The 21,405-nt window shown below is 33.1% G+C and overlaps 2 protein-coding genes across 4 annotated transcripts; both read left to right on the top strand.

Moving 5' to 3' along the window:
* The first annotated feature begins 1,305 nt into the window (after positions 1–1,305).
* LOC143052439 (procathepsin L-like) lies at positions 1,306–6,131 on the top strand. Of its 3 annotated transcripts, none has more exons than XM_076225471.1 (8): positions 1,306–1,332; positions 2,412–2,551; positions 3,079–3,184; positions 3,668–3,814; positions 4,121–4,244; positions 4,525–4,625; positions 5,132–5,403; positions 5,950–6,131. In XM_076225471.1, exons 1-8 carry the CDS (start codon positions 1,321–1,323, stop codon positions 6,047–6,049), a joined length of 1,002 nt encoding a protein of 333 aa, XP_076081586.1. In that variant the 5' UTR covers positions 1,306–1,320; the 3' UTR covers positions 6,050–6,131. The 3 variants fall into 3 exon arrangements, with proteins under 3 accessions (XP_076081586.1, XP_076081587.1, XP_076081585.1); XM_076225472.1 differs by lacking the exon at positions 1,306–1,332 and adding an exon at positions 1,337–1,376; XM_076225470.1 differs by lacking the exon at positions 1,306–1,332 and adding an exon at positions 1,388–1,463.
* Positions 6,132–11,004: 4,873 nt separating this feature from the next.
* LOC143051255 (uncharacterized) lies at positions 11,005–20,024 on the top strand. The gene is made up of 3 exons (XM_076224215.1): positions 11,005–11,264; positions 16,297–16,374; positions 19,548–20,024. Exons 1-3 carry the CDS (start codon positions 11,027–11,029, stop codon positions 20,009–20,011), a joined length of 780 nt encoding a protein of 259 aa, XP_076080330.1. The 5' UTR covers positions 11,005–11,026; the 3' UTR covers positions 20,012–20,024.
* The last annotated feature ends 1,381 nt before the right edge of the window (positions 20,025–21,405 follow it).

Genomic DNA, 21,405 nt, shown 5'->3' with positions numbered 1-21,405 from the left:
TATAAGCAATTACATGTATAAGCAATTTCCTCCAAACTTTACAAATCTTTAGTGTTTCGACTAAGTGATAAATTTTTAATGTATTTAAATAATGTCCGGAGAGGAAAATACACTAAATGGTCCCCGTTTTCATACCGCTGTTCGCAAGAAGAACATTAAGCCATGTATTCCAAGAGGAACATTAAACCATGTGATCCCCGAGATGAGAATATTCTATGTTCTCCGCAGTTGACCATTTTACTACTAGATTGTAACTGTTCCTTAGAGGAAATTACAATGCCCCAGGGGAACATTTACTAAATGGTTACTTCTGCTATAATAAAGAGTAATTATTTGTGTTCCAATGGAGATAATTCCACAAAATGATAAAATATTTAAGTATTATAACGCATTCAAATAACTTCCCAAGAAGAACATTTTAAAATTTCTCTTAAAAAATTAATTTAAATTTGCTCATTGCAAGTAAGTATAGTGCCAAACTTCGGAAGTTAGAAAGCGCCTTAACACATTGAACAAATTGACGCAACTGCTGGTGTATGTGTGGTATGCTAACATTTCATTTAGAAAACAGTTCCGAAGGTCAACCATTAACACTATTATGTGACGTTTTAACAATAATAATAACATTTTTTGTTTGCATCAGACGCGCATTAACACTTTTGGAGCACATGTAATCACCGTTGCGTTTTTGCGGTGTTTTCAAGGGAGATATCTGTTTGCGCAAAAAATGAACTCATTTGCGCCAATGCTACTTCTGCGCTACTTCAATTTAAGAATAAAAGGTATCAATTGCGCCAATAAAAAGTCATCTAATTGCGCCATTTTTTTTTAATATAGGCTGAATTAATATTGAAATTTAATCTGATTTCAGATAGTTACATAATATAGCTTACGTAAGAGTTTCTTTGTGACCTTATTTACGGACACACTCTATGTTATTGTATTTGCTTTGGATTTGAATCCAATATTTAGAACATGCGTGGTTCCACTTTAAACGTGTTTGTAAACAAAGAAGCATGGTTATCTATACTATTCGATATTGTTTATTTCGGCCGAATTATTTCGAACTTGATCAAGGACAGTTAAGGCCAAGAAAAACATATTTTACCAGACCTGTAATTGTCAAAATGCCTCTGTTACTATCATTATAAGACCAAACTTTAAAAGTTTTGTAATACACATTACACTATATCATCTGTGTAAATATTTGTTCAGATAAATTCTGATAGTTTAATCAAATTTAGTGTTGTTTGAGGTACAATTTATCATGTGAGCACACATACCACAAGCACGTGCTTTATCTTGGGACCATCTGGCCGAATGTATATAAGGGTACATATGGAATTTATAGTTTACTTTGATTTCTTTAACTTAAGGTAGGTCAACTTGATTTATTCTTGCAAAAGTATTCGTATTGCATGGATTACAAAAAGTTTAGTTTAAAAATGAAATGCAGAAATTATGTATATGCATTGTCTACTTTTTAAATAATATAAATATAATTTTGAAGCACAAGTTTTAAAGTGTCCAATTTAATTATATGCTGTTAAGGGTATTTTTCAAATTTTTTAAATTATTTTTTTCTAGTTGCTATTATTGGTTTTTCTTCCATTGCGTAATTCTCTATTTGTACCCATATACTTCTAGATCTTTTGTTCGCATTAATCCAACAATTCCTTATCAAAAGACAAATATACTTTAATTAATGTTGATTATTCGAACAAGTAAATATGTTAGATAAAGCGGTTTTGTACATTATACGTGTAAACAGGAGAATTTGTAAACATAAACAAAGCCAATACAGTCCAATGCTTGCGATGGTTATATTAAACACCGAAACGTTTATTGTGTTTTCCGATAGCACCATACACTTAATATCAATAAATAATAGCAAACCTTTCGCGAAAACAGTCACAAAAGTAATATTTTTTCATTAATTCGTTGTAGATTTTTACAATTGTTTTCATGACCTTAAAACACAATATATTTTTTTTGCACGGAAATAGTCTTTTTTTCTTACATGTTTTAATGCTTTCGCGCTTCATACAAAATGTACTACGGTAAACGCTTTTACACCCTTATGAATTACAAAAAAAAAAAAAAAAAAAAATTCCATTCTTAAATAACAATTTTGATTAAGTAAGATTAGTTGATATTGCATTTGTCTATGTTGACCATGGTACATTCTATAATGCTGAATATAGCAAGTGTTTTATATATGCATGTACATAAACTTAAGTATCCGACATCATAGTTAATGACGAGTTTCTATGTAAAAGACCTGAAATGAAATAGGATTTGTTTAAGTAATAAAAAGAGTGATGTAAACAGTTACATATCACAATAAAATTCAACACATGATGCAAAAACCCTTGAAGCGTCTCTTATGCTATATTTTATATTCCTTTCAGATGCTTCGATTATCTGTCATAGCTACCGTTCTTGCAGTTGCCCTATCATCATCCCTGGTAACCAGGGAGCTCGATGACCAATGGGAAAGCTTCAAGGACTTGTATGGCAAACAATATGGAGAAGAGGAGCATCTCATGAGGTAAATATTGGAGAGAAAGACCATTACTAATGCGATATCGTTTATTACAAACGATATCGTTTCATTTTTATTTTCATTTCATGTTCATTTTTATTGGATAACGTCACCCATTTTCCATGGCATCAATTCATTCAAAATATAATTCAGCTATCTTCTAATTATTTGGCTATAAGGTTCTTTTTTCTTTGTGTGTTAAAACCCAAGCAAAAAACATGAATATTATGTTGACGAGATAATTAATTATTAACAGTTGTGTTGAGTTTTCATCATGTTGTCTCGAGAAAAAAGACCTCTCGACAAAATTATTTGCGTTTTCGTCATGTTGAAAAATGACTTCTTGACACAATTATAAAAATAGTGCTTCATAATACAACAGGTCAATAATTGAATTTAGTTTATTTAGTTTTCCATACTAAAAAATTCTTACACCGAACTAATAGTGATATATCGTAAGTTACCTACATGTTATCTGAATCCTATTCTTATTTCAAAATTCAAATATTGTAAAACATTTACAATAATTTCAGGCGTATAATATGGGAAAGCAATCTGAGATACATCCAGAAACATAACATCGAGGCCGATAGAGGAGAACACACATACATCCTAGGAGAAAACGAATACTGTGATATGGTAAGGTTCCATTGGATAAATCAATATTCGCACAACATAAAGATACACGTAAATTCAACAAAACAATAATTTATTTAGTCGAATTAATGTTTTTACATTGTAAGTACAGCTTAAAATACAGTTGCTGATTTAGAGTGTTTTCCATAGGTCCCACCCCCTTTTGTGGTGAAAATTTTGCTGATTATTTAGGACATCACTGAAACATGATTGGAGTAGACCCACTAATAGGCCTCCTTCGAAAAGTTTCCGGTTTTGCTTCTGAAATTTACTGTTGTACGTTTTTGAAATTATTATCTCAAATGTATGAGCTTTTGGATATATTTTGTTCTTTTCTTAGAAGTTTGTTAATACATAAGAATTTAAATCCTAGACTTAATATCTAAATTTACTAAATAGAAACAAGCATCCAGTAATTACACAATGTATATAAACAAAATTTATACGCCACTTCTTGTGTGTTTCATACAGTCATTTTAATTACAGACCAATGCTGAGTTCAATGCCTTGATGAATGGTTTCGTTATGCAAAACACTACCGGAGGTAACTTGTTTTCAACTGAAGGTCTGACTGACCCCCCTGCATCTGTCGACTGGAGAACTAAAGGATATGTTACTGACGTTAAAAACCAGGTATGTAACGCATGTATGCTCTGTATAATCAGCCTTTCGTAGGAGCACCACCATGTGTAACATGTATAAATACATTGTAGTGTGAAGGAGAACATTTAAAAATACATAATGCAAATAATAAAAATTAAAGTTTAAGTTACAGTAACTTATGAAATAATTATAATAGCATTCCTGTGTCTTGGGATATACAAGTTGAAGACCGTACTTTGACCTATTAAACTATGAGATTGAAAAGGTATACACACCTGAACCAACAACACAGTTTTCTTTTTCTTTTGTCATTTCAATTTCGTTGATTATTTTCAGAAACAATGTGGATCTTGTTGGGCTTTCTCAGCTACTGGATCTCTTGAGGGTCAGACATTCAAGAAAACACAGAAACTTCCCTCTTTATCAGAACAAAACCTGGTAGATTGTTCCAAGAAACAAGGTATGTACAGCATGAACATCATATACAACATATAAAACAAGATGCGTGAAAGTACAGTTGAAATTTCTAATTTCCATTCTCAATTTTGATATTTCTCTGTGAAGTAAACGAATTATATTTTTGAGCAATGGAATGCAAAAGTCCTAATCTCTACTAAGTATATTTAAACACAATGCTTGGCTAATATGTTTTTATTTTCGACAAGAGAACTTTTCTAGTTCATGTCTAAATATGTTACAACTTTTTTGTATAATGCATTATATTTTTTTTCATATTTCAGGAAACAAAGGTTGTCAAGGTGGATTAATGAACAATGCTTTCACCTACATTAAAGTTAATGATGGTATCGATACTGAAATGTCATACCCATACAAAGGAAAGGTAAGAAACGGCGCATATAAATTTAGTATACAAACAAGGAGTTGTGGTATGAGTTTCAATGAGACAACTATCGACCAAAGTTTAAATGGAATTGATGTAAGTAATTACAGGTAACCGTACTGCCTTTAGCAATGAAAAAAATCCAGTTTGGTAAGCTTTACAGTTACTGTCGATGTCACTGCTGATGGAGTTTTCCTCGACAAGGGTATTATCAGCAAAGAAATACGAACTTCTGTTGATGACATGACTTACGTTTACCAAGGGCAAGGTCACATGTTCAACCACATGAATAGCCAAATGTTAAAATTCGCTATAAACCTGAAATTAGCTTTAAAATATAGTCATTCCATTGAAAGTTGAAACATACGCAACGAGCTTGATATGATACTATAAAGATTATTGCGATTTAATGCATAGATTATTATGTAACCATTTTCGATAAGCTGTAATTGCGTCATTCACACATTTCAAATGTGTCTCCATTTAATTAAATTTCGTTTTTATAGAATGGCAAATGTGAATTCAAAAAAGCTGATGTTGGTGGAACCGACACTGGATTCACCAATGTCAAGACCGGAAGTGAAGAAGATCTCCAACAAGCCGTTGCTACCATTGGTCCCATCTCTGTTGCCATGGATGCTAGTCACCCATCTTTCCAGATGTACAGAAGTGGTGTTTACTCCGAGAAGAAATGTAGTTCCAAAAAACTTGACCACGGAATACTAGCCGTCGGATATGGAACTGAAGGCAGCAAAGACTTTTGGATTGTCAAAAATAGGTAAACAGAAAGTTAAAAATATATTTTTTTTATTTTTCATTTATTGATTTATGCATTATTAACTGCCTATTTGTCATTTATTTGTTTATACCCATAATTCAAAAAAGAAATTTAAATATTTCTAATACGGTAACTTGTTCAACACGAGCACTGATTGATAGCGTTTATCTCACAAACACGCGACATATAAGTTTCTTTATTTATTATATAATTTATTAATCAAGGTACATGTATGTAGATATGTATCTGTATTTGAGCAAGCTCTAATCTTGATAAATTTATATGGTAGTTTGATGAACTAGATAAAAAAGATAACTGTAAAAAAGAAATATGCTCTCTATTCAGTTCATCCTAAATACTCTGCTTTTTCTGCATAGAATACCAGTAAAAATATTGACAAATAAAATATTTCTAATTTGCAAAAAAAACTTTTATATATATATATATATATATAATCAGATCGATGAAAACATAATCAAACTAATATAAGAAATTTTGTTCATAGTCAAATAGAAGTAAAATTAACTGTATCAATTCTACTTTCAGCTGGGGTCCATCTTGGGGAATGAAAGGATATTTTGAAATGGCAAGAAACGATAAAAATATGTGCGGTATTGCAACACAAGCCAGTTATCCATTGGTTTAAAGACATTCAAATCATTCATAACATTTCATTGTATTTGTGATCTGATATTTATACATAAATAAAGCTATTATTTTTCGTAATACATGTGTGTTTTTCGTTTATTGTTTTGTATATAAATCAGGCCGTTTGCTTTCTGATTTTAATTGCTTTTCGTTTGTCATATCGGGCCTTGTATAGCTGACTGTGCGGTATTAGTTTTGCTCATTGTTGAAGGCTGAACGGTGATCTAACTTTTGTTGTCTTATATATATTATATATATATATATATATAAGACAACAAAAGTTGTGGTATGATTGCCAATGAGACAACTCTGTAGAATTCATTCAGAATGTGTTCATACTTAACTATTAATAGCTAAGTTGAGAGCCTGATTCGTTGTTAAAGACCCTATGGTTACTAGATGTTCATTGTTCATACAATTGCATCGCGATAGGTTATAATTGTATGATGTATCGTTAAAGTCTTGTTCATGAATAGGTTTCTTGTAATGTTTATTTACTTGGGTATATTTCATGCCTTCACAAAGTCAACAAACAGAAAAGTTGAAGCTGTTTACATCGATGGAGTTATAAAAAGTAGACGACAAATAATAATGAAACTCTACAAATGTTACTGGGTAGAGATTCTCACTTTCTGTTATGCTCCTATACAGACAGTATTTCATGTATATTATAGTGTGTTACTTTAGCATTATACGTAAATAAAATAAAACCAGCAGTCAATATTCAACACGGACTTTATTGGCAATCATACCACATCTTCTTTTTTTATATTTATGGTTTATTATATACAGTATGCGTATAATACTGTTGAGAACATTTTGATTTTCTACTACATGGAATGAAATGTTCCAGTTACTGCACGTATGGTTACCTTTAGTGGTCTAGGTGGTAACACTCTTGGTGTAGTTGGCTATTGTTTTATTAGCCATGAGTACTACGGATACAATGTTTTGAACAGAAATGTATTGCTCCTTCAAATCTTTGTTTCGTGTTTTGCCTTGATGTTTCAGTTCTCTACGACTTAAGTTTTGTATGTCCCTTTTAATTTTCCTTTCGTTGAAAGTTGTCGAATGGGCACTCTATTATATATTCTTATTTTTATATTAAGGTTTTATTTGCTATTATTATGGATTATTAACTATTACTATTATTATAAATATTATTATTGTATACTCCATTTAAAACCTGTTTGTAGTCTAATGACTATGTGTTCAGCTGGGTAATACGCAATAGTTCAATGCTTCTACACTGAGCATAAGGCAATCTTAGACTAGAAAAGTGCAAAAACTAAAAAATGTATTTAGCATCATTGTAGTAACCAATCGTTGAATTGTGAAAAATGCCCTCTTTCGGCCTATCAATCTTGGCCAAATCTGGTCAACACATTATGCTGGTATCACCTGTTATACGATCCAGTATACATTTCTTTGACACTAACAGGTTTTCGTCATGAATACATGTATGTATGTTCTTTTCCCCGCTCAACGTTATACATGAGGGGTTGTCTTAGGGATCCGCCAATTCTTTCTTGTGTAATTTTAAAGACATTTTTTTCTTTTCTTTATTTAATTTTTTATTGCTGTTCATTATATTTTAGCAACAAATTCTTCTCTGATCGCATTTTGGAAGCTTGTATTTATTTTCGTTGCACTTACTATAAGACATTATTGTGCATTCTATATTCTTACGTGCATTAATCAGTGTTTACGTCAATGTTAGTAACTTGTGCAGTCCAAGCATTCTACTTAAACTAGTATATTTAGATGTTATGCATCAAAAAGATGTTCAAGTTTTACTAAAGCAAACAAAATTATCTGTCTGCACAATGTTTTACATTATAAATTATGATGTCTTTAATGATAAAATAGGACAGTATGTTATCAACATTTTGATGTCGTTTACGCAGAAATAGGACAGTATGTCGATAAAGGAGCCCAAAATGTCAAACTACATAAACAAGATTTAGTGTATTAGTATCACCAAAACTGATGTCGCTACATGTTTTGTCCTTAATCTAGAACATAACATGATTAACTGTGAGCTATTTATTAGCAGAAAAGAGATCCGTGTGCTTGCTTTTGGGATATAAGCCATTAAGAATTTGAAAGGAAATCATTCTGAATAAATTTGAAAAACTGACAGGGATTTTATAGCATTTTCAAAATCATTTTTTACACTATATGTAATGAAATAATGAAAGAAATGTCGGGGTAAGTAGGGAAATCATTTTAATGGCAGTATGTATATATAGGTAAAACCAGAGGTTTCCGAGTACCTGAAAAAATTTCAAAAACAAGAAGAGCATACATCCTTGATGCTGAAATTTAGGAGCTACGATTTGTTATTCCTAAGAAATTTGCGAAAACATACTTTATATATAGTCACACTGTATAAAAAGTTAACAATTATAGATCAAAGTACGACCTTTAACATGGAGCTTTGGATACCGTCGAAAAGCAAGCTACAAGGGGTATCATGATGTAAAACCATTTAAACACGAAAACCAACCAAATCTATATAAAAAAACAAGAAACGAGAAACACTAATGAACCAAACCAACAAACGACAACCACTGAAACAAACACTGGCTCCTGACTTAGGACAGGAACATACAAATGCAGAAGGTTTTATCAGAGGTCGACCTTCACCCTAACCTGGAACAGTAGTTCAACATTACAACATAAAAATACACTCACCAAAATATCAATTCAGACAATTTAAATGGCTTAACTCGATTAAAAAGACATATAAAGAAAAACAAGTAAACATACAATGAGAGAAAAAGTTTCATCTATGACACATTACAAATACAAAAGTTTTATGAACGATGTAAAAAAAAAAAACCAACTATAACCCGAGACAAAATGGCGTTGAATAAAATGACGTACGAGGGTACGGAAACAAAAGTTGTTGTTCACAGAAGTGAACATTTATCATAATACTTAATACTTATTAAAGGTGGTGCATATTTTAGTGAGACGAGATATAACGCAAAATAAGTAAAACATTGCATAACATGCATGCATTAAATAAGTGTCAACAGGTCAAAATAACACAAAAGACTCGACTTAAGAGTATTCGAAATTACTGAAAGCTAGTTAAACGACAAAAACAATTAATTATAAAAAATCCTACATCAGAGACTAAAATCAAATAAAATAGATCCCAGGAGTCTGGTGTTTAATGCCATGGACAGTCAACTTTTGCAACATCTCTGTGGAGAAGGGGATATTGGGTATCCGAGGATGGCATGTTGCAAGGCAAAATGTCACCATCTAAAAAGTAAGATGACAAAAATACTGAACTTAGAGGAAAATCAATACGGAAAGCCCATAATCACATGTCAAAATCAAATAACAAAACGCATCAAAAACGAATGGACAAAAACTGTCATATTCCTGACTTGGTACAGGCATTTTCAAATGTAGAAAATGGTGGATTAAACCTGGTTTTATAGCGCTAACCCTCTCACTTCTCCATTTCCATTGGCAAATCAAACGTTTCCGGCCTTCACCCCGGATGACAACCATAATATAACATTCCAATTGTATTTATTATTTACTATTCTCGTCGTGAACATTCATGAAATATTTGCAACTGGACGTTTAGCAACCAACAACCAGTCATTCAGTGTGCGGTTATAAGAACCAATTGACAAAAGAAAGTTTGTCTTACATTTTTTAATTTGATATTGTATAATGTCGGTTCTATAAGTTATGTTTTTTGTGACTCATTCGCGAAAAAAAGAATTTGCTTTGTAAAATTTTGGGACGAAATATACGGCAGTCCGAAAAGGACATAGAAAACTACGCCACTTTTTTCGTCTCATGTATTTATTGTCTTTGATTCTTTTCTTTTTTCTCTATCGACTCACTATGGAAAAGTGTGCCACGCCCACATTTGAACGTTCATAATGAGGCGTACATATACCCATTACATGCATATAAAATACAAAATGTAAGAGGTGTGTACTGTTGTTTGTATCTTGGTCTTTTTTTTTTTTTGTTTAGCCATGGCGTTGTCAATTTTCTTTCGACTTAATAGTTCGAATGTTCCTTCGGTATCTTTCGCCTCTCTTTTATAAGTTATAAGTTAATTATCTTAACTTCACCGTCGTGTAACAGAAACACGACATTACAACTCTTTCAGACTTCGAAGGTTTAGCAGAAACGACATTACAACTCTTTCGGACTTCGAAGGTTTAGCAGAAACAACATTACAACTATCGGACTTCGAAGGTTTAGCAGAAACGACGTTACAACTCTTTCGGACTTCGAAGGTTGAGCAGAAACGACATTACAACTATCGAACTTTGAGGGTTTAGCAGAAACGACATTACAACTCTTTCGGACTTCGAATGTTTAGCAGAAACGACATTACAACTCATTCGGACTTCGAAGGTTTAGCAGAAACGACATTACAACTCTTTCGGACTTTGAAGGTTTAGCAGAAACGACATTACAACTCTTTCGGACTTCGAAGGTTTAGCAGAAACGACATTACAACTCTTTCGGACTTCGAAGGTTTAGCAGAAACGACATTACAACTCTTTCGGACTTTGAAGGTTTAGCAGAAACGACATTACAACTCTTTCGGACTTCGAAGGTTTAGCAGAAACGACCTTACAACTTAGCAGAAACGACGTTATAACTCTTTCGGACTTCGAAGGTTTAGCAGAAACGACGTTACAACTTAGCAGAAACGACGTTACAACTCTTTCGGACTTCGAAGGTTTAGCAGAAACGACGTTACAACTTAGCAGAAACGACGTTACAACTCTTTCGGACTTCGAAGGTATAGCAGAAACGCCATCATAACTCTTTCGGACTTCGAAGGTTTAAGTAAATAATGTTTGCGTTATCACAAGTAAATTTATGCATAATAACATATAAATGTTGGAATATCTTGTGATCTTATCAATCGAAGTACAATAGTTAGATTAAGATTGAACTCAATAACATTTTCATTGACAATATGGTATATAACCAGTTCAAACCTTTAGCCTTTGTTGCTATTTTTGCTTTATTTTTTTCAAAAGCTTTAGGAACCCCGGATGTAAACCTGGAGATTCAGAACCTTAAAACAACTGTTAACCAATTAAACAATGTGATATTAAATCACAACGACAAATTGGTGGAGCTATACAGTCATTTAAAACAGCATGAAATAACGATATCAGTTCTACAGAATGATCTTCAACAGAAACATGCAGGTTGGTGGTTCAGTTCTTGTTTCAGTTATAAGGGTCTGCATGTCCTTTATCTTTTATTTTTAGATATTTGTTTTCTACTTTTTTACTTTCTCCATTTTTTATTCCTTTTAGATTTAAATCCCCTTATTCTTTTATTTTTTTGGGCCTATTTATATCTACTTTTTATTAGTTTAATCTACATTTTGGTGGCCTCTTTTATCTATAATTATTTTGACCTTTAATCTGTGTTTTTTACCCTATTTATATCTGTTCTTTATTAGTTTAATCTGCAATTTTGTGGCCTTTTTTTTATCTATATTCTTTATCCCTTTAATCTGTGTTTTTTTTCCACTATTTCTATCTATTGTTTATTAGTCTGCCCTTAAATCTGCATATTTTTATCAAAATTAAATCTGTATTATTATTATCGTTTAATCATCAGTTTTTAGGCCTATTTTTATCTGTTCTTTATTAGTTTTGCCCATTTATCTTCATTTTTGGGGCTTTTTTTAATCTGTTCGCTTTTAGTTTAATTTTTTGTTTAACTTCTCTTGGCTCTTCGGAAACCATGTTTGCCACTAAACAAGTTATTACCTTTTTCTTTTCAACAGTTTCTCATAAGCTCACCTAGCCCGAAGGGCCAAGTGAGCTTTTCTCATCACTTTGCGTCCGTCGTCGTCGTCCGTCGTCGTCCGTCGTCGTTAACTTTTACAAAAATCTTCTCCTCTGAAACTGCTGAGCCAAATTTAACCAAACTTAGCCACAGTCATCATTGGTGTATTTAGTTTAAAATTGTGTCCCGTGACCCGGCCAACCAACCAAGATGGCCGCCATGGCTAAAAATAGAACACAAGGGTAAAATGCAGTTTTTGGCATATATCTCAAAAACCAAAGCGTTTAGAGCAAATCTGACATAGGGCAAAGTTATTAATCAGGTCAAGATCTATCTGCCCGAAATTTTCAGATGTATCCGACAACCCGTTGTTAGGTTGCTGCCCCTGAATTGGTAATTTTAAGGAAATTTTTCTGTTTTTGGTTATTATCTTGAATATTATCATAAATAGAGATAAACTGTTAACAGCAATAATGTTCAGCAAAATAAGATTTCCAAAAAGTCAAGATGACCAAAATGGTCAGTTGACCCTTTAAGGAGTTATTGACTTAGTCGGGTGTATTTTCTATACGTTTTCGGTCTTTGTATTATGTATTCGGGTTTTGTTTTCTGAAATTAGTTTAGACTTCAGTTTTATCATGTACATCTTTTATATTCATTTGTTAAAATTTACTGTTTGCAATAGCATAAATTGTTCTAAATAATAAGGATGTTCTTATCACAAGCAGAAAACCCTAGCCGTATTTGGCACAACTTTTTTCAACTTTTGATCCTCAGTGCTGTACAATTTTGTACCCTTTTTTGACTTTCGAACTTTTATATCTGGGCGTCAATGGTAAGTTCTGTGTGGACGAGATGCGTTTTTGGTGTATTGAATTTTAAACCTGATGCCTTTTGTTATCTATTATTCATGTGTGTCTTTGCCTTATACGTTCTCCTATTTATTTGTATTGTAGTCCTGTAATATTACGTTGTCATTTCAATGTTATATTTAACATTGCCATTAAAGTGCGAGGTTTGGCATGCCACAAAACCAGGTTCAACCCACCATTTTTCTTTAAAAATATCCTGTACCAAGTCAGGAAAATGGCCATTGTTATATCATTGTTCGTTTCTGTGTGTGTAACATTTTTACGTTGTGTCGTTTGTTTTCTCTTATATTTAAGTGTGAATTCACATTACTATGAGACGGGTCACGGTACTTTTCTATCCCAAATTCATGTATTTGGTTTTGATGTTATATTTGTTATTCTCATCGGATTTTGTCTAATGCTTAGTCCGTTTCTGTGTGTGTTACATTTTAATGTTGTGTCGTTGTTCTCCTCTTTTATCTAATGCGTTTCCCTCAGTTTTGGTTTGTTACCCCGATTTTGTTTTTTGTCCATAGATTTACGAGTTTTGAACAGCGGTATACTACTGTTGCCTTTATTTATTGCCCTTTATAGTCATTTTTAACCATTTTTCATAAATCTTAGTAATCTTTTACAAAAATCTTCTCCTCTAAAACTACTAAGCCAAATTAAACCAAACTTGGCCACAATCACCATTGGGGTATCTAGTTTTCAAAATGTGTCCGGTGACCTTCCCAACCAACCAAGATGGCCACCATGGCTAAAAATAGAACATAGGCGTAAAATGCAGTTTTTTGCTTATATCACAAAAAAACAAAGCATTTAGAGCAAATCTGATGTGGGGGTAAAATTGTTTATTATGTCAAGATCTATCTGCCCTGAAATTTTCAGATCGATCGGACAATCCGTTATTAGGTTGCTGCCCCTGAATTGGTAATTTTAAGGAAATTTGTCTTTTTTATTATTATCTTGAATGTTATTATTGAAAGAGATAAACTGTAAACAGCAATAATGTACAGCAAAGTAAGACCTAAAAATAACTCAACATGACCAAAATGATCAATTGACCCCTAAGGAGTTATTGCCCTTTATAATCAATTTTTAACAATTTTCATAAAATTTGTAAATTTTCACTAACATTTTCCACTGAAACTACTGGGCCAAGTTCATTATAGATAGAGATAATTGTACGCAGCAAGAATGTTTAGTAAAGTAAGATCTACAAACACATCACCATCACAAAACACAATTTTGTCATGAATCCATCTGTGTCCTCTGTTTAATATTTCCCGTAGACCAAGGTGAGCGACACAGGCTCTTTAGCTAATTGGTTATCATTTTGAATATTATTATAGATAGAGATAAACTGTAAACAGCAATAATGTTGAGCAAAGTAAGATCTACAAATAAGTCAACATGACCAAAACGGTAAGTTGACCCCTTAAGGAGTTATTGCCCTTTATAGTCATTTTTAACCAGTTTTTCGTAAATTTTGTTCTTTTACAAAAATCTTCTCCTCTGAAACTACTGGCCTAATTTCAACCATACTTGGCCACAATTATCATTGAGGCATCTAGTTAAAAAAATGTGTGAGTTGACCTGGACAACCAACAAAGATGGCCGCTATGGCTAAAAATAGAACATAGGGGGTAAAGTGTAGATTTTTGCTTATAACTCTAGATCTGAAACCAAATCATTTAGAGCAAATTGGACAAGGAGTTCACTTGTTAAGTCAAGATCTATTTGCCCTGAAATTTTCAGTTGAACCGGACAAATAGTTGTTGGGTTGCTGCCCCTTAATTGGTAAATTTAAAAGAAATTTTGCCGTTTTTGGTTATTATCGTGAATGTTATTATAGATAGAGATAAACTGTAAACAGCAATAATGTTCAGCAAAGTAAGATCTAAAGTTGTCCTCTTTATGAGTTATTGCCCTTTACAGTCAATTTTTAACAATTTTCATACATTTTGTAAATTTTGTAAATTTTATCAAAATATTTTACTCTGTAACTAATGGGCCAAGTTCATTATGGATAGAGATAATTGTAAGTAGCAAGAATGATCAGTAAAAGTAAGATCTACTAGATAGAGATAATTGTAAGTAGCAAGAATGATCAGTAAAGTAAGATCTACAAACACATCACCATCACCAAAACATAAATTTGTCATTAATCCATTTGTCTTTTGTTTAATATGCACATAGACCAAGGTGAGCGACACAGGCTCTTAAGAGCCTCTAGTTTTGTCATATCGGGACCGTTTTTAGCTAATTATACGTTATGGGTTTTGCTCACTGTTGGAAAGTCAAACAGTGAAATATAGTTTCTTAAATCGGCTTCATTTCGATTCTGTTGGATAGTTTTCATATGCGCGAATGCTACAAATACTCATATGGTCTGGATTATATATAGATATAGGAAGATGTGGTATAAATGCCAATGAGACAACACTCCATCCAATCACAATGTTCAAAAGTAAACCATAAAAAAATTACTAGTGTAAAACCATGCAAACGGGAAAACCATAATCTATATTAAAACGAGAAACGAGAAACATTTACACGTATGTATCACATAAACAGACTTTTGGGTTTATATGACTGTAAACAAATAATTGGAGAAAAAAAGGCAGATGGTGTTACACTTCTTTTTTTGTGTGCTACGGGCCTTTGAAAGGACCCAATTTTAATGATTTTCCCATTTTTCACAAAATTTTGGGCTATTATCATTAAAAAATTCAGTTTCACAATCAAACTTTTTTTTTCAAACTTTCGCTGAAGATGAATATATTTCCATTCTCAATTATATTAACTTAAAAAAAACTATAGGTTCAAAATGTAGGTTTTTATATAAGAAAGTTTCATAAAATTTTGTAGCTTTTTCGGGTCAAATTTACCATGTTGCCAATTTTGTCAATTTGGGATTTTTCTCTCTTTTAAGAACAAAAAGCACATTATTTCAACTTCTTTGACATATTTTAATTATTGAAAAAATACATATCTTAGAAATTGGGAAAGAAAATAAATGTTATGGGATTTCACCATAATTGTATTCCTCAGTCCGTAAGGGGGGTTCAATAGTTATATAACTAAAATATAATTGAATGAAAGATATATAAAAGCAAGCTGTTAGAAAGAGTTATGTTTCGCCTATACAACATATTAGTTTAAACAGTATTTATTAATAAAAATTTATTACAATCAAGCAGTACAATGCTACCTAAAATTCAAACATGGGATTTGGAATCAAGTTTGGAAAAACTTTTATAAATCCGTCTCTGTAACATATAACAAGCTTAACAATTGTTGACGCGGTGGACATGAATATGTCTCAATTCTGTCGCAGGCGAAACAAAATGGCCGGCATTTGCAATCATTATTGGTCTTGTAGCATGTTTACGACACATACACACAATGAAAGGTTGATGGTAATCTCTAAACAAATACTTTGACAACCACTAGCCAACCCTTGGTTGATTTCAATTCTCTCCATCTATCCATTAAAATCCGTGTTTGGACGAATGCTTTGACAACTTGACCAGAAATTTGGCAACAACAGTATAATTCATTGATTTTTTAAATTTGATTTTAGCTACAACGAGTGGAAGTGTTTACATCAGATGGGGACGAAAAGATTGTCCGTCAAACGGAACAGACATAGTTTATACAGGTAAGATTTGTTAAAAACATGTGTAGGCCTCGGAGGTGTTATAGGATGCTGAAGTGCGATGTTCACGCTGAAGTGTGACGACCACGCTGCAGTGTGATAGTCCGTTCTTTGGTGTGCGATGGATTCTATTTACTACGCATGATGAATAGTTAAAAATATCTACCCTAGGTTAATGAGAGCTAGATTTTTTAAAAGTAATAGATAATTATGCGTTTGTTAGTGTCCATCTACGAGTATGTATGTTTGTTTTTTCTATATTGGCTAGATGTATAAAAGGAACAATAAAAGGAAGGTTAAGATCTTTCAAAACATGTTTAACCCCGCTGCAGTTTTGCGCCTGTCCTAAGTCAGGAGCTTCTGACCTTTTTAAGTCTTGTATGCTTTTTGTTAGTTCATTTATATATTTTGGAGTTTAGTATGACGTCCATTATCACTGAACTAGTACACATTTTTGTTGAGGGGCCAGCTAAATCACACCTCCGAGTGCAGGATTTTCTTGCTGTGTTGAAGACCCATTGGTGGCGTCGGATGTTTTTCTGCTCTATTTTGGGGTGTTGTCCCTTGACACAATTCCCAGTTTCATTCGCAATTTTATGTCCTTCGTACAGTTGCAAAAAATAAAGTTTATTTCATTTTGATTTTTTTCTGCATGTGAACATACTTCTGCATTGATATACTATCTGTACCTTATTTCTCTCGTGCATTCCTTGTTTACCGTAATATCGTAACACGAAGAGTCCATTTACGGCCCTGGTTGTACGATGAGAAGAAAGTGCTCCATGGTACGTAAAAAAGAACTTTTGAAGGTTTCGAAAAATAATCCGCTTCAGTGGGTTCCCCATCGCCACCAATCACACCCAATCACATAGAATTTTAAGTGTAAGAGCTTCTAATTAGCTTTAAAATCCTGAAAAATTGCTTCTATCAAAAATAATGATTACTCATCGAAGTGTATGGCCTTTGTTAGTCTTGTATGATTTTTAATTTCAGTTTCTTGTGTATAATTAAGAGTTTAGTATGACGTTCATTATCACTGAACTAGTATGCATATTTGTTTAGGGGACAACTGAAGGACGACTCCGGGTGCGGGAGTTTCACGCTGCATTGAAGACCCATTGTTGGCCTTCGGCTGTTGTCTGCTCTATGGTCGGTTTGTTGTCTCTTGGCACATTCCCCATTTCCATTCTCAATTTATTTGTATAGTCCATCGAACATCGTGGTACATGTAGCTATCAACAATATAGCGTCTCGATGCAACCAATTAAACAGACTTCAGCGTCAAACCATCACACACCATCGTGACCATCGCAGTTCGGAGTACCATCGACATTCAATATTCAATACATACATGTATATTCAATATTAGGTCAATGTTAGACAATAAAATGTTGTGTATTAGGCTTAGAAACTTCAAAATACTCTTTCAAATGGTAAACACAAGTACAAAGTTGAAGACCATAATATAGTGTTATTAACTGGCTGTTTCTGTATTGGCACTGATCTAGATTCAGGGTTTGCTGTATTGGCCTCGAGACCCGTAGGGTCGATGGCCAATACAAGTGACCGAGAATCTATGCCAGTGCCAATACAGAAACAGCCAGTTCATAACACTTTTATTAAATGATTATATAAAAAAAAAAAAAAAAACGTAATCAATACAGGTCCAATACGGCTTTTTTCCCACTTTTACCTGTATTGGCCCTGTTTTTCTAAAAAAAAAAACGTGATCAATACAGGGCCAATACGGCTTTTTCCCGCTTTTTCCTGTATTGACCCTGTTTTTTCCGTATTTGCCCTGTTCGAAGAGCAATATTAAATCTTGATTTATATTGACAGTGAAACGTTTTCAGTATTGCACATGCTGATTTATTCGTATTCGGGCTTATTTGCTCATATCATTTAATAAAGTGTCAAAACAATCCCAATTTTTTTTTTTCAATACTGCTCAATCCTTAGTTTGTCGAACAATTCCCAGTTTTGTATACATTAATTTACAGATACGACAATATCAATTATATTTCATGTCACACAGAAGTGTTGTTTTCTACTAATCAATCGATATACATGTTATAAAAAGTTGAAAAGGTTAATCGTCCGAGATGTTAATTTAATTTTTCTCCTTTTTAACTTGGTTATATGTTGTCGTGTTTATTCCAATTTGAATGAATATAATGTCGCATTACGTATTCATCATTGGTATCGATTGATTGATTGACTAATTGATTGTTGGTGATAAGCCCCACTTACAGTACTATGTTGACTTATCTTGGCGTTAAGTTTTTATTGATGGATGAAGCCAGTGTGCCCGAAAAGAACCTCTGCCCTTCGTCTTTATTTTTAACCTTTACACCTTCATATTTATCAATACTACTAGTAATCATGATATTTTGACTTTTTACGATTTTCTGGGACGATTTTCGTCTACTCATTTATATTGATGCTGACATTTAGCAACCAAACTAGTCAGTACATTAGGCTACGGACGACATTGGTGTTGTAGTGACCCTTCTGACTTAATATGATGGATATCTCTAGTTATTTAAAGGTCAGTACATTAGGCTACAGACTACGTTGGTGTTGAAGTGACCCTTCTGACTTAATATGATGGATATCTCTAGTTATTTAAAGGTCAGTACATTAGGCTACAGACTACATTGGTGTTGAAGTGTCCCTTCTGACTTAATATGATTGATATCTCTAGTTATTTAAAGGTCAGTATATTAGGCTACAGACTACATTGGTGTTGAAGTGTCCCTTCTGACTTAATATGATGGATATCTCTAGTTATTTAAAGGTCAGTACATTAGGCTACAGACTACATTGGTGTTGAAGTGTCCCTTCTGACTTAATATGATGGATATCTCTAGTCATTTAAAGGTAAGAAAACAATATAAACATAACTTTATTTCGTTATTTGTTTTTAAAAGAACGTTGTTTCACTTTTTAGTTTTGTGGTTTTCTTATATACCACATAATGATTCTCTGACAAGTTGATTCTCATTGTGTTCTTTAGTGGTCGGTAGAATTGGTCGCTAGATTGATTGGTTTTAGGATTGTTCGCCAGCTTGAGTCTGGTGATGTTTGATATTTTATGCAGTTATAATCATTAGTATATGTAATAGATAATTAAAGAAAAGTATATTAATACATTGGAGTATTTCAATTGTATTTAGGAATGGGAGCTGGTGGCAACTATGCAAATATTGGTAGGAATGCAAATCCTCTTTGCATACCCCATGATCCGGAAGTTGGACCAAAAAACACAGATGGTGCATTTGGAGCTGTCTTTGGAATGGAATACCAGACAAACTCGTTTGGTAAACACATGAAAGGAAAGGACGTGCCATGCGCTGTTTGTCGCACAGAACGACCGACATTCTTAATGATCCCAGGACATACGCAGTGTAAAGATGGATGGACAAAAGAATACAGCGGCCATCTCATGTCCGGTCACTTCGGGCATGCTGGTTCATCGAACTACTTATGTGTAGATGGCGCTCCTGATACATTAGTAAAAGGGACCCACAATGCATTGAGTGGATACCTGCTGTATGGAGTTATTTCCTACTGCACGTCACTTCATTGTCCACCATATAAACACAACACGTTGTTCAATTGTGTGGTGTGCTCGAAATAAAAACTTACCATTAGTTGTTTTCAAATTAGAATCAAAAGTCAATCAATAAGAGTTTAATTTTCTCTGTAGGTGACCTTTTTCTCTGTGTGTTGAACTATGACACTATTCTAGCCATTTATTCCATGTATTGAAAGGGTAAACGAATGGAATATATGTATTGTGTAACATCTATATGACTCTTGTAAACAGTAGCTATAGTAGCAACGTCGTTCATACATGTCATAAGACACAATTTGTGGACGATAAAACAAATAAGAATAAACAACTGTGTTTATATAATGACTGGATCTGCACCTTAATCAATCAATTGTGTGGGCTACACGCGAGTCTGGCGCACATAATTATATCCTTTGTTTCATTGATGATTGATATTGCTACATGTATGCAATTGAATATCTATAAACTAGATATAGAAATTAGAAAATGGGTAACTCTCCACATGAGACCAAATGACCATAGCTACTATAGGTCACTGTTTTGCATCCAACAATGCGCAAAACCCGTACAGCCTAGTCAGTTTTAAAAGACCCCAAATGGACAGGCGTAAAACAACTTAAACGAGAAAACTAACGATTTGAATAATGTATAAAAAATGAACAAAAACAAATATGATTTAGAGCAACAATTGACAACCACTGAACAACAAGCCCCTGACTTTGGACAGGCACTTACATAATGGGGCGGGGTTGAACTATATTCACATTAACACATTGGATGCAGAAATATACACCATGGGACATTGGGACTTTTAGCTGTTTTATGCTCTTTGGTTGTGTTGTTGTCTCTTTGGCATATTCCCCATTTCCATTTCCATTCTCAATTTTATCCTTTTTAATTGTCTCATATTTTTTTTTCAAACATGGCTTTATAATATTTGAAATGTTTTTATAATCACTTGTCTACTGATCAATAATGTCTGTTAACCTTTATTCTACAGAATCGTAATGCATAGAAAGCATGAAATATGTCATCAAACTAAACAAAATACGCTTGCATAAAGCTTTAGTTAGATGTACCATTTACATTATATATGTAACATCATCTAATTATAAAATATAAGCATCACACAGTGAAGGAGAATATGTCAGTCAAATTTTATTTTGAGCAAACAACGCAGTTAAAAATGCTGTTTTGTACATAAGGAGGACATCTCAGAGATCCACAATAAGTTTTGACTGGGAATATAGTATACCCATTTTCATTCTGAACCCCTCCTTCTAAAATCTCTGGCGAGTGATCAATATAAATATAATTTTTTTATGATGATGCTCCGGCATCGCCATGATGACCAGATACTAGTATTCCCTTGTATTCCATATTCCATCCTTTGTAGCAACTTGATCCCGTTGGAGCTAAAACCAAATCAGCAATTTATTAAATGAAATAAATATAAA

The sequence above is a fragment of the Mytilus galloprovincialis genome, chromosome 11 (assembly GCF_965363235.1).
Source record: "Mytilus galloprovincialis chromosome 11, xbMytGall1.hap1.1, whole genome shotgun sequence".
Taxonomy (NCBI): Eukaryota; Metazoa; Mollusca; class Bivalvia; order Mytilida; family Mytilidae; genus Mytilus; species Mytilus galloprovincialis.
The sequence above is the reverse complement of the archived record's forward strand: the minus strand, read 5'-3'. Positions and strand labels throughout refer to the sequence as shown.